The sequence below is a fragment of the Pygoscelis adeliae genome, unplaced genomic scaffold (assembly GCF_000699105.1).
Source record: "Pygoscelis adeliae isolate BGI_AS28 unplaced genomic scaffold, ASM69910v1 Scaffold84, whole genome shotgun sequence".
NCBI lineage: Eukaryota > Metazoa > Chordata > Aves > Sphenisciformes > Spheniscidae > Pygoscelis > Pygoscelis adeliae.
This window is the reverse complement of record NW_008824754.1, coordinates 2,979,076-2,993,450: the sequence shown is the minus strand read 5'-3', so window position 1 is coordinate 2,993,450 and position 14,375 is coordinate 2,979,076. Positions and strand designations below refer to the sequence as shown.

General features: G+C 37.1%; 1 protein-coding gene across 1 annotated transcript; it reads right to left on the bottom strand.

Moving 5' to 3' along the window:
• Positions 1-10,122: 10,122 nt before the first annotated feature.
• Positions 10,123-14,095, bottom strand: LOC103916488 (taste receptor type 2 member 10-like). Its single transcript, XM_009323482.1, has 3 exons — positions 14,007-14,095; positions 12,542-12,635; positions 10,123-10,497 (listed from the first exon to the last, which is right to left on the bottom strand). The coding sequence occupies exons 1-3, from the start codon at positions 14,093-14,095 to the stop codon at positions 10,123-10,125; spliced, it is 558 nt and encodes a 185-aa protein (XP_009321757.1).
• Between the last annotated feature and the right edge of the window lie 280 nt (positions 14,096-14,375).

Here is a 14,375-nt window from a genome sequence, read left to right as displayed (position 1 = left end):
TTGGGGGTTTTAACCATTTTTTGTTTTGACCTGAAAGACAAATAAGAGTTCAGGACTTCCCCAGGGAGCTGCTACTTAGGCACATTCCTCTCTGGTTTGTTTGAATTTTGTTTTCACAGTAGTCAACCTTTCACTTAGAATCCCTACTTTTCCACTCAGCTTTTAGCCTGCCCTACTACTCCAGGTTTTCAAAGAACCTTTTGCTTCCCAAAATTCTCTCTTAACAATTAATTCCCAAAATTCACACTTAACAACAAAGGAGAGACTTTGGTTGTAGATCACTTTAGCAATTATAATTAAGAATAATTACACAATATCAGCAATATGGGAGATTCTCATTTACTCTACAGTACTAAGCCTCAGCATATTTTATGTATCCCTAGTATAGCACTTTTCTTCAAGGCTGTACTGAACACCCACATTTCTTTGCAGTCTCATGGAAAATTTTGCCCTCTATTAGCTGACCTAAAGTCTATGGCTTCTTAACTTCTCTTTCAATAATAATAACAAATAACTTTTGTGGATTAACTAAAAATATAATCCAGGTTTGTGTTTTGTTGGTTTTCTTTTTAAGAATCACCAGGGAGAATTGGACCCCAAAAAATAAAAAAGGTATTCAGATGGAAAGAAAGAAGATTGTTGTGTCCTTTTATCTCTAATCCCCCACAAATCCATTTGTATCACACTCACTTTCTCACTCTATATAACCTTCTTCTTGCAAAACTACCTATAACTCCACTGACTAAAAAAAAAAAAGCTACACCAGAGTACAAGAGGAATGGATGTTGCTCACCAGGTAAGAAATTAGCCCGTGCATGACTAATCTTGTGACCACGTAGGATCCTACTGTGCATGTTGAGTTTGACTCTAGGGAACAAGAACTTATTTCTCAGAGACTGAGAGCTGGAACAGTGAGTGGAGTTTCCATCAGTGTATGTGGCCATATTGACAAATGAGTCTGTTCCTCTGCATGTCACTTGGAGCAGAATTTCACTAAGGCACACCTGCATCAAAAAAACAACCTCATGCTGAGTTATAGCATAGCTTAAAAGACCTCAGATGGTAGTTAATCCATCACAACTTAATGTACTTTGCTCCAAGGGGTTAGTTATACTTGCAGATAAAATAAGGATCTTATTCTTAGTTTAATATTGTCTTTCTTCACCTCCCAGGTACTGTATCTTATTGCTCTTCTCTCTACTAGTTTAAAGAGCCTTTTCCTACCAGAGAACTTCTCCCTGGTAGGGGAGAGTGCACGGGATGCTCTTGAGTTTCTTTTTTATATCATTCATTTTCTCAGTTACTTCAGTCTTTCAGTGTTCTACTTAAATGTTCTAGTTCCTGATGTTTAGTCAAGCAGCCTCCTTTTTGAACCTTTCCTCTCCCTGGTTCTTCCATCTCAAAATAATTCCAAACAAAGTGAGACATCTTCAGAGCACAACAGAAGTCATCAGAGAACCATGGGGAACAGGAATTTACCCCCACCACTCTTAGGTACCATCATTCCATCTGTTTACCATGTTCTCATCCCAGTTTTCCTGTCTTTGGACATCTGAAACTTCAGATGGAAAAGAACTGATTGAAGGGAAACCTCACAAGCTTTTCACATATTTATTTTAAAATTTGAATTTTCTTGTGTATGTTTTCATCAAAATTTGGCATATGAAAATATACAGCACATCCAGGCTGAGACATATAGCTGAAGAGTATAGGGTTTATTTATTTGCTTTTTTTTTTTTTAAGCTGCCTGATATATGTAGAATATACTTAGAAGTTTCTCTCTCAAAAGACTCTTTGGGGACTTTGTTGAAAGGCAAGAAAATCAATTGTTTATATAGCAACATCACTTCATTCCAGGCATGGGCTGAAGTACACACTTATTTAACAATAAATCTGTTTCTATGAAATGTAGGTGAACAAAATAAAAATAAGCAATAAAATATTCTGTATCTATACAGCAAATTCTATGCACTGCTTTCAAACAACTTTAGAGTGATGGATAAAGAGCTTTTTATTATTGCAGGACAATGAAACACACAGATGGTTAATGAATTATCAGAAGCCCCACAGATAAAAGGGGCTAAACTGAGACGAACCTAAGGTATGAGTCCCTTTTGCCCTATTTACACTGCGTTTTCACAGAACCTACTAAACCTTGTGAGGATCAGAGCTAGTTTAATTCCTTTTAAATTCATTCGGGAAATAAGTTTTTCCATAGCAACATTTGTTGAATAATGTATTTGGATGAAGACAGCTCAGCCAGCCCTATGAATGTACAATGTTTGAAACTGCTTGTGAAAATACATTGTAAGAAGCTCAAGTGCTAGAAGTAGTTAATGCGCTGTTCACAGCAAGCAATCAGTTATCAAGCAACATGACAGCAAGCTATGTGATCACAACACCAGTTCAATGCAAAAAGTGATTTTCTCAGGATATCATGAAAGTTGGTTTATAGACAACTTACTGCTTTGGCTGCCAACTTTAAAATAATGAGCTATAATACCAAAAAACCCAACGCACTGGTGGGAAAAAGTGTCTTGAGTGAGCTATTTGACTCCTCATACTTTGATATGAGATTTAGCAATTTAACTTTTGAAAGCTCAAGAGCTTTCAGCCTGTTCAACTGGAAGCTTAAAGGATACAGCGGACTTCATCACCAAACTAAAATATAGAATTATATTTAGTCAATGCCTCAAAAATTAGTGAGGAAAATATGCTGCATATTCACTGATTTTAAATTATTCATACTTTGTGTCACTAAATTTTTCCTCAAAGTATGGGTGTATAAGAACAAGGTTAGCACCAGAGGCTTTCCTACTATTTGTGTTTGCCCTAGTTTGTGTCACATTCTTCTTAGGATTCACCTCTCAAAATGAGGAAGGCACTGGACAAGAATTTCCTGCACTAGGGTGACTTAAGGGAAGACATGCAACACTCTGGATCAATGATTCGTTTCAGATTTGTTTCAAGCTGAGTGTGGAGTATTCAAACAAGAAGCAGTGATCCCTAAAGACAATGCAGGTAATCTTGGAGATTTAGCTGCTGCAGTTGAATAACAGCAGTGTGATCTTAAACAGAAAACTAGGAACGTATAATGAAAGGGAAAAAGCTGGAAATTGGATTATATTTGCATGCACATGTGTCCTGGAATTGCTGGAGTTGAAGGCTTTTTCTCTCCTCCTGGTAAGTTTGAAGACAGAGATCATTAACTGAGTAGATGACATCAAAATGGGATGATGAAAGGGAAGAACATCCCAGTGTTCAGCAGAATGATATGGAGAGCTGAGAAACCTCAGTACCTGCCACCTTGAAGTCTGTGAGATGATTCATTACTGAAGTAAAAAAGTAAAAGCTAAAGTAAGCCAAAGTATAACGAGAAGAAATGACAGAAGAGACCAGAAATGATCCCGGGGGTAATCTGGGAATCAGCCAAGGGTTCTCAGTTTTGCTCAAAACAGCATTTTGGAGCTAGAGATGTTCACACAGGTAAAGATGTTTAAACAGAAGGTGAACCAAAGACTGTTAAGCATCTTGTCCCTTATCCTGGTAATGCATGCAGGCTTTTTTCTACAGTCAGCAAGAAAAGCAAAATATTTCTGAAAGCTTCCACAGGACCAGGACTTTATTTGCTTGTAACCTTTTCCCACCGACTTTGGAAAGCAAATCAGGTCACCTCCATGCCAATGAGATGCAGTAGGCCAAGGGACTGGGAAAAAGGAGAAGTTTTAATAGATTTCTGAGTTTTCATTCACTTTGAAAAAGCTGAACTCTCTTTTGAGAGAATGTGCTATGGAGCTGATTTTTGGAATAATTGCAGATGCTGTAGTAAGTGCCAGGAGGCAGGGGACCTAAGATCTTAGCTCATCACAGCTTCAGGGAATTTGAGCCAAGAGATATTATATCTCAGCATAATCTCTTGCAGGGAATTTTCCTTTTGGGAAAATTTCTCTCTATTCCTCTTGCTTGAGCAGAGCCATGACACAAGAAAAATGCATAAGCTCATGCAGTTGTAAAAAAAGAATGAAAAAGGAGACTGGCTCCAGCTGTGGTCCAAATGTGACTTAGGAATCAAATAAAGTTTTTATATTGCATCTTTTCTCCATTCTTCCTGAATTTAGCTGAGAGATAAGTACCTAATTATTCAGCAAGGACAGGTATGTTGCTCTACATGTCCAATAGCAGTACTTCAGATTCCTAGAGAAAGCCTTGGGTATCTCAAGCAGGAGAAGCATGACTTTTTTTGTCCATTGATGCTCAAATTATACCTATATGGCGTGTTAGGGGTCTGCACCTCTGTTGGTTGAACACTTGTATAAAATTTCATAACGTATTTCTTCTGATTTACCAAATGAGGTCAACAAATACATATTCACAATTCCTGTTATACATCTTTCTTGGGGGGATTCAGAAGTTCCTCAGAAAAAAAGTTGATTTCCTTCTGTTCTGATAGTGAAAGTTAATTATAACATAGACTTCTGTTGTCTTCTTTAAGAGAGTGAGCAAGTCTATAAATACCTACTTTTTTTCTGATGTTTCTCAGGTTGCAAGTATTTCAAATCATTTTAGTCTTAAGCATACATCTTATACACACGGTGTTTGAATAATCTTCCACATTGCTGTTTGCATATGTGCAGCTACATTTTATTTCCTCTCTTCAATTCTTATCTTAATCCTAGGCAATGAAAATATTTGGATGGGCATCTCTTCTCTGGAAGGGAAACAAACAGTGTAAATATAGAAACGAACGAGAATGTTTGAGGGACTAACGGGTGAGGATTAAAACCAAAGAGAGGAAGGAGAAAGAAAAAAGAATTTAAGAACAATCTTAAAGGAGACAGGGAAAAATGAGAAAGAAAATAGAAAGACAGCAGTCTGTAAAAGAAAAATGGATTGGCATGTGTGGTAAGAGAAAACAAGTGATGGGGAAAGGACAACAAAGCAGAACTGACTGAAGTGGGATTTGAAAGGGAAACTTCAAATATCTCAAGGTCTCAGCATGTGGGCTTTTTTTTTTTTTTTTAAACCCCCTTCACAAGGAAAGGGAAGAATTTTGTTTGCAATGTTGTCACAAAGGAAAAAGTATAAATCTGCCAAAACCAATAAGCTGTCTTGTAATGTGTGCTTATTAGAATAAAGTAAATATGGGAATGAACCCAGCTTGATTTCGTCTCAGCATGTGGGCTTTTTTTTTTTTTTCTAAACACCTTCACAAGGAAAGGGAAGAATTTTGTTTGCAATGTTGTCACAAAGGAAAAAGTATAAATCTGCCAAAACCAATAAGCTGTCTTGTAATGTGTGCTTATTAGAATAAAGTAAATATGGGAATGAACCCAGCTTGATTTCATTAGTATGCATTTGCAATAACAGCAACAACAGCAGCAAAAAGCAGCCAAGATTTTTAGAGGAAGTGGTAAGAAAACGGGGTGATAAATGAAGAACTAAAGATTATTTTTTCTAGAAAGGAAAAAAGACTCCAAAAGAGAGGGAAAAAATAAAAGAACATATAAAGTTCGAAAAAAATGAAATGCAAATATGATACTGGGGCAAAAGGGAGGGAGGGGATGGAAAAGGATAAAAAATCTAGTCTAATCACCTACCAATCCATTTTTTAATTTATGAATTCACTCATCCATCTTAATCTCATCACCATATCACATCTGAGTGCCTAAAGGCCAGAAAGGGTTTAATTTCACACCTCCTCCCCAACAGACAACGGAGGGATGATGATATCAAATCATTATTCCTGTTTAACAGTTTGCCACTGCTTTTCCTGTGATAGCGAAAAAACTGATCTGCAATGGAGCGTTCAGTGCGTGGATCTCAGTTCAGCAATATCTGCTTTCGGAAGGATGCACCATTGCCCTGGGTTGTTTACCTGCACTGTGAAAAGACACCAGCCAAAGTAGATGGCATGGATCTGTGCAACTTCTCCTCGCTTCTCTCCCTTCTCAAAAGCCCATCTAAATCACACTGTAGACACCATCTGTACTGATGCTTTGTTTTCTAAGAAAATGTCGTCCCTGTCTTTTCACACGCAGATAGGCTGAATACTAGTGTGGCCTCTCAGGATGGAGATGAGCAAAGTTTTAGGAATGAGATAAGACCCTCTGGCCTCTGAAATGTTTATGAGTTTCAGGAACTCTTGTTTTAAGATTGCCCATGATCTTTTCCATCGTACCTTGCCCAATAATTGGTATTCAATATGATTACTTTGGCCAACATAATGTTCTTTTGAGTCATTGCAAAAGCAGAGGCCTTGGGAAGGAGAAATGGTAGTTTTAAAATAATGAAGCATTCAGCTAAAAAGTTATATTAACATGCAGCTAATTTATATTTTTAATATTCACGGATAGTCAAAACCAGTTGCACATTCATTCAGAAACCAAATGGGTTGGTTTTTTTTTTCTTTTTTTTCCTTTTTTTTTCTTTTCTTTTTAATAAACCTTAAGTCCCATGTTTCTATGAAGGGTTTGTCTGACAGATTCATGAACAGTATTATTTATACACCTAACTAAGCTCCAATGACCTCCCATGCAGACGTCCTCAAACAAGAAACAAACAGGATAAGAAATATTGAGGGGAAGAGGGATTAGCTTTGAGAAGTATTTCATAACATTGAAGAAACTGTCCTTGTGATATTAATGAAATGAAGGCTGAGCATTACAATAAGGAAGACAATAAATAAATAGAGATAAAACTAATCCCAGGTTATAATCCTATTATAAATTCTTCCAGAAGGTAGAACTTTTCTCCAGACCTTGCAGGAAGGTGGGAAGTCATATTTCAAGAAAAGATAGGTACAGTGTGGCATCTTCATTGACACATTTTATTGTTGAGATTAACCAAAATTAATCAGAATAAATTAGCACCATGGTGCTGTCAGATGCAAAGAAGGTCAAAGGCTTCATGATCACTGCTAGAAAACTGGCAACAGAGAAAATTAGAGCTTTAGTGGCATTTACAAGAACATCTGTTCTGGGATCCCTGGCGCTAGCAGTTTTTCCTTGTGTATCTCTGCAGAGAGGTAATTAGCACCATGGAGGACACAAAAATATCAGAAAGAAGAAGGAAGACTCCATGGTTAGCAGAAGAGAGATATTAATATTAGAGATATCAGAGTTTATATCCACCACCCAGCTGCTGACCAAATGGTCAGGTACAGCCTGTGATTAATCCAGGCAAAAGGAAAGACATGACAAAGCAGACCAGCAGTTGAAACCCAGAACGTCTGTGGTAGCTCTCCTTTCTGATTCACATGCTAGAAGACTGGTAGGGAGAAAATTGCCAGCTTCATGAAGATGCTACTGAGATTGCAATCAGAAGTCCCTTAATTTCTGCACAACAAAATACTGCTTTTCCTGGAAAGACAACTGTGATGAATTCTGACCTAGAAAAGCAAGCACTGTGGCATTAAAAAAAGAAAAAGTTGGAGGAGAGAAGGCTTGGTTTTCATGTAGTCGGTATGAACAACTGCACTAATCACCTTTTTCATCATCCTTACAATGGTCTTGGTGCTGCCATAGCTACTGCCTTATATGAACTGCAGATGGTATTTTCCCATCCATGTTGTCTACATTTCATGTCATTTGCAAAGTTCCATGGAATTGTACTGGTGAACCGAGTCTTATTATTAATCACCATATAAACACTTCTTAGACAATGAAATCTCAACAATGTTATTTTTAAATTTTTTGTGTAAAAATAGTAATTGCCAAAACATTCATCAGATTTATTTATCTGCTTTGTGGCATAAACTAGATATAGAAACAAGCCTGCTATAATTTGGTGCATGATATTTCGTTATAAAATAATATTCAGAAAGCTTTTTTTTTAAAATGTACCAGAAAAAGAAGTCTAGATCTGCAGAGAATACAAATAATGATTTTAGGAAGGGAAAGGTTGAAATCCAAAGAGCAGGGCAAGATCAGAAAATAAATGGGAAACTGTATCTACTGTGGAAGAAGACATGAAAATAAATTGAATCTTGGGGGAAAGTTGGAAAGATAAAGGACAAAAGTAATAATTTATTTACCAATTCAGTCATTTAAAATTCTAATTTATGTACCTATCTATCCCACTCTATGCTGTGTGTAACAAAACTTTCATCAATACAATATAAAGACATCAAGTGCTTGAGCTTTGTCCTCCTTTCCCCTGCAAGCAGTGAAGGATATTTTATTAATCACTGCACCTGCTTCAGATCTCCCCCTCCTGAAGATGAGGAGGCAGTGAAAAAGCTGAGCAGGGGTCATTATTTCCATACTTGGCTCTGATCCCTTTCCTTCAGACTGCCACCAGAAATGGGTTTGGAGACACCTAAAGAGAAGTGAGCTCTATGGGGAAATTAATTTTACCAGAGCTTCTTGATCAGGTTAAAATAAAACAAACACCATTACCGCCAAAAAAAAAAAACAACAAACCCAACAAACAACAAACCCACCAAAGAATCCCTCATTTCTTTCAGGAAGCTTTCTTTTCATGATGTTGCCAGGTGGAAAAAGGATCAAAAAAGCTATCGCTGTGTGACTCTTCTAATCTTGGTCCATGTTGGCAGGGCATGCAGCTGCAGAGCAAGGTGGTGCTGCAGCGTGAGCAGGGCAGTTCCCATCTGCTTCCCTGCAGAACTACACAGGCAGGGCTCTCGAGGGACTTTTGGGTCTCTCTTGATGTAGCACGCACAGCACTGGACATGACGGTAGTCTTAGTTTTACAGTACGCTGTACTGTGCCTCCAAACTCTGTGCTGATGAATCTAATAGTCTTCCTTTCCTGCTATGCAATTTGACCCCACTGTTTACACATACTAATAATCATATCACTTCATACGCATGCATTTATGCCTCCTATTAACATATATGTCATTGTAAACAGTATTTTAAGATACCAGTTAAAAACATTATATTCACTCTTTGTCTAATATTGTTAAATAGTGATTTCAAAACATTTTACTCCAATGTTTCAAACACTGAAGCCGACACACTCCAACACTAAGTGAATCACCCTCTTCATTAGTTTTATAGATGAGACTGAAACTCTCACCATAGTGATTTATAATCTAGCATTATCTAAATGCCTGCAGAGAGGATATACAGCATAAAAATACTTGAGCTGAGCTGAGAATTTCAGAGTAGAATCATCTAACACATTATTTGATAAAACATGACAGGATTTGTTGAAGAACATATTTCATCAACTGCATGTAAAACTTCATACTAGCATAAAATATTATAAGAGAACAACCTTATAAACAACTCACAACTACTCAAAGCAACAGCAAATCATGTAAAAAGGCAAATTTGTGATCAGAACAGTCAACTCAACAAGAAGATTTTCTACAGTGGACAGGTAGATCTATGTACCCACAACTGTTTATATTGTAATCACCACCTTCACAAACCACTTTAAAGAAAACAAAATGAATGAGCATAAAATATGTTTTGAGAAAAAGGATCTGTTTTAAAGAGGTATTTAACCACTAAATTGTTATATACGTACTGGAATCCTAACACAAATAAATCTGATTCAGAATATAATTTGATTACTTTAATTGGCTGTATGTTTCCATATCTTAAATTTCCCTCAGGTTATCATTTAGGTAATTTTTCATGTTTTGAAGCATATTTTGTTTGTATCTCACACCAGCTATGGCTTGTACAGCATGTGTTTCATCAAATTTTAAGCTTCTCAGGTGAAAGATCCTTTAGCAGAGAACTGATATTTGTAAGCTCTGTAAATTTTGTTTGGTTTAGCCCCATTTTCTTCAATTCAAATGTATCATAAAACTCAGTCTTTGTGCTGGTTTTGGCTGGGATAGAGTTAATTTTCTACGTAGTAGCTGAGAATCTGAAATCACAAAGCATCCTGTACTTGATTCATTATTTAAGTGCATTGTTTCCTTTCAGTGCATTCGTATTCTCACTCTTTATTAAATAAGATTGAGGGAGCAAGACTGGTGTAGAAAAAAAGGTAAAAATGCATGTTAATTCAGATGTTCTCAAATGGTAAGGAGGCCTAATCACAGAAATCTCTGAAAGATGAAAGTTACTAAGAAAAAAGACAATGAAACAGTAAATGCATAGAAGTCTTGATTCCAGATCTGTTACTTCAGAGTGTTTCTCTTAAGCTATAATATGAGGCATAAAGTCATATTTTCCAAATGGCACTTAAGATGCTGGCAAAGCATCCTGAATGCCAATTTCAGTTTTGAATTGATTATGATCAGGATAATAGAGTGTATGGAAGGATATGCCCCAGCTGCAGCTAAGGATACTGCACCTTTCACAACATCTGTAGTTTGAGAAGTTGACAATATCAACAGAATTTGAGCTACAAAACTGGAAAGGTACAGGATCAAGAAAGAAATAATGGATTTAATGGCAGTTAGGTGAACAACTATCAAAGGATCCCTGAACGTAACTACATAACATTGCATCTTCTTTGTGTGTTTCCATAGAGAAGTAACTAATAGGGCTGAGGTTACCATGGATAGTACTAGGATCTAGTGTTGGTCACATATATGGGATCAAAAGATGACAGTAACCACTTGTGTAATGGGGGGAGCAGTGACAACAGGCTAGTGAAGCAGAGCAGTTGATCTAGCAGAACCCTGTTAAAAGTCCCACCTTCTCCAGCTGCTTTCACTGTCCCGGCCTCTATCCCACCCGCATGCTCCAAAGCAGTTTCTTCCTCTAGACCGTAAATCTAGACCTGTTCTGCTTTCTGGAGTGAAAGTCTGTCATCCATCTGCATATCTATGTCAGCTTTGGCTAGATGCTGTAATGAGCATAGTAGTCCAGAACAGTGTGGGGCCCACTAATCTGCATCCTGCATTAGTGATTATTTATAAAGAAATATGTCTGGATTTACAGAACAATGTGTCCTCACCTTCTCAACCCCAGGCCCATTAATGCAATCTGTGAATACAGTATTGGCACATTAATATTGCCAATATATTCTTTCTTGAATTAGAGAAATACAAAACAAAAAGTGAAGAGTTTTACAACAGGATAAGAAGCAACTGAGATCATTTAGCCAATGGAAAAAGACTGGGAGTTCTTTAGCAGTAAAATATTTATTGTTTCTGTGGGAAGGTTGACATATATTTCTGGAGTCCATTTCTCAACAGAGTAAAATCACTAAAAGTAAAAGGTAGGCCAAGCTTCTAATCTGAATGTGGTAAAAACTGCCAATTGGATTAACTGTTTACCATTACATCCAGGCTTCAAAGTTTTGTTGAATTGTTCAGCAGAGAAAAAGTTAACTTAGATTGGTATCGGTACATTTCTTCATTAACTTAGTGAAATGAAATTTAAAATCTTGATAGCTTTTGTTTCTGTCAATACTTCATTCGTATTAAATTTACCTTTCAGTTGAGGTTCTAGTAATCACAAGGACTAGTAGCTTTTTTTCTTAAAAAGTGAGCATACTTTATTCATCGCAACAATGTAAATTTAACAAAAAAATTGAGACACATTTACAAAACATTGTATATCTGTTCCAGATTTTAAAAAGCCCAAGGGAAAAAACAAACAAACATACAAATCTAAACTAAAACTGCATTGGCATGTTTACTTTTTCTATCACGTTCCTCACCAAAAGTATTCAAAATAGTGGAAAAATCACATCTCACTAAGGAAAAAAATTATAAAGGAAGTGTAACTCAATGCCTACAGTGTATTTTAAAGTTATATGCATAAAGCTTCCTGTACACAAAATATGCATTATATAATTATGGTAGTCAGTTTACCTCAAAAATGTAGTCATTAAGTAAGTTACTCAAGGGAACATGAAAATAACACTTTATTTTTATGCACTTATAAAAAACAGCACTGCAATTATAAAGTAGAAGAAACTACTGTGGAAGATACAATCTAGAAAAATGCATGACTAAAATGGATTCTTAGCTGTTCCAACAAACAGTTACAAAATTCTATTCTATCTTCATATACACTATCAAAACAGGGAATTTTAAAGAAAACCATTTCTAATCTTTACCTACCCATTTCGTTTTCCTCTAAGCAGGGCAAAATGGGAATAACTACTTGAGACACAAAAGAACATTCCTGCCTTGAGGACTCCCACCAGTTCCTCAAGAAAGAAGCCATCACACAGCCTGTGCACCCTGGTAGTGTTTAAGTCTTCATGACTCAGGTAAACCAAATAGCCTGTCCCTCAGTGCTCTGTCAGTGACCTATGCCTAACATGCTCTGCTCCCAGGAATGGCTTCTATATAAATATTTCTCTTGCTTTTTTCTCCTAGTAGCTCAAGAGCTTCCTGGTGGACTGTACTGGTACTGACATCTTCAGAGGTTCTCCAGAGGATAATGAGTTTATTCATGGATGCTGTGACACATACCTGCAAGCACCAAGATACAAAAGGCCAGTTTATGAGTAACAGCAACCAGGACATGACCACATCTGATGCTGGCTCCAATTTAGCCCCAGACAGAGTAACCAGGTTGTCCACTGGAGTTCATCATAGTCTCACCTTCTGGTATGCAGCTCCTTGAATTCTCTTGTTCCCCTTTTTGCCCTTTCCTAACCTCAGAATTTAGTTGCAACATGTTTTTGCAGAAAGCTGAGTGAGGATACTGAAGGGCGGTGGCTGTCTGAGCATCCCATATAAGTGAACCATGGCTATAGGGCACGTACATTGCAGATAAGTCAGACCAGAAGGTTTTTATTGAGTGCCACAAATATGTGTGCTTTAAGTGTCATGCCCAATATGCCGAGCTGTGGTGACAGTGTAAAATGAGACAAGAATGGGTCACTGTGTAAATGTGCATAGCACCTTTCAGTCTGGGAACCTTCTCTGAGGAAATCCTTGACAGCAACCTGAGGGAGATGTAGAAGTGATCTCATGGATTATCCACACAGTGCTGGAAAGAAAAAAAAAAAGACTACAAGGTATGTTGTTTCCTCTCCATTCTAAGAAGTCTAAAAAACTCCCAATTATTATAGTTGCAGATAAGTCAGACCAGAAGGTTTTTATTGAGTGCCACAAATATGTGTGCTTTAAGTGTCATGCCCAATATGCCGAGCTGTGGTGACAGTGTAAAATGAGACAAGAATGGGTCACTGTGTAAATGTGCATAGCACCTTTCAGTCTGGGAACCTTCTCTGAGGAAATCCTTGACAGCAACCTGAGGGAGATGTAGAAGTGATCTCATGGATTATCCACACAGTGCTGGAAAAAAAAAAAAAAAAAAGACTACAAGGTATGTTGTTTCGTCTCCATTCTAAGAAGTCTAAAATTCCCAAATTTATTATAGTGATTTACAAATGCACAGATTTGGAGGTGAATGGGGTGTATAGTTCAGAAGGATGCTGTATGTCAAGGACTTCGTGCTGTGGTCACAGAAGTTTTGGTTCTCAGACAGTATTTGATATCATGAAGAATCCTCAGCTTAATCTATTTCCATTTGCAATAAATTACGATGCAAATAGTGACAACTACCACAAACAATTAGAAATTAACTAATACTTGGATTGTAGGTGTTGTTGATGTCTCAACTATTTAGTTGGGAGATGTCAACATAATCTTAACAACCAAACCAGAAATCAATATTTTTACAGACACTTACACAAGCGCATGTCCCTGGGTGTATGAAATCAGACATATAGATTTTCTTTGGTCTCCACAATAAGACCAGCAGCGATCTGGATGAAACGAGAATTGTAATACAGGAAATGAGGTACTCTGCAATGTATGAGGAAAGATATAAAGAGCTTGCACAACCCAGATAGGGTTGCCACATTAATGCTTTTTAGTAGACTTCCTTTTAAGCTACAGAGTTAATGGTCAAGATCAGACCAGGTTTAATTGGCAGAGGAGACAGAAGAAACCCTAGAATATGTCAGAGTTCCTTGAATTTATCCTCTGGGGAATTTAAAAAAGTAGGTGAGCCACAGATTAAAGCAGAGACTAGCAATTCTTAAAAATAATCATAGGACAATATTAGCGTGACACAAATAGTAAACATTGGAGAGAAGTGTCTGAATTTATACAATATTTTCCATTGCAAGATAAATCTCACTGTACTCAGAGAAGTCAGGTTCAGCTCACAGGATAAGAGCTTTCCTCTTGATTCATGCATTCCAATTAACAACGGTAATAAATACACTTTGCACAATCCCCTTAATTGTTGAAGTAGTTAGAGACATTATTACAGCAGAGCAAACAGTTTCCATCTCTTGTAAAACACTGCCTGTTCAGCTCATACAGAGATCCACGAAGCACCAATTAACTGGTATCTGGTTAATCTTTTGGAATTTTACTGTGAGCAAGAAGTGTATGAATATGATACTGGAAGATTTATTTCTGGTATTGTTCAGGAAGATGCATATCTTGGAAATGTCACTGATGAATCATGCAAT

Coding starts and splice junctions, on each gene's coding strand:
- LOC103916488 (XM_009323482.1), bottom strand. CDS start 14,095: ATGCATGAATCAAGAGGAAAGCTCTTATCCTGTGAGCTGAACCTGACT. Junction 12,636..14,006: donor ATCTTGCAATGGAAAATATT/GTATAAATTCAG, acceptor CGTGCCCTATAG/CCATGGTTCACTTATATGGG. Junction 10,498..12,541: donor TGTTGCAACTAAATTCTGAG/GTTAGGAAAGGG, acceptor GACCAACACTAG/ATCCTAGTACTATCCATGGT.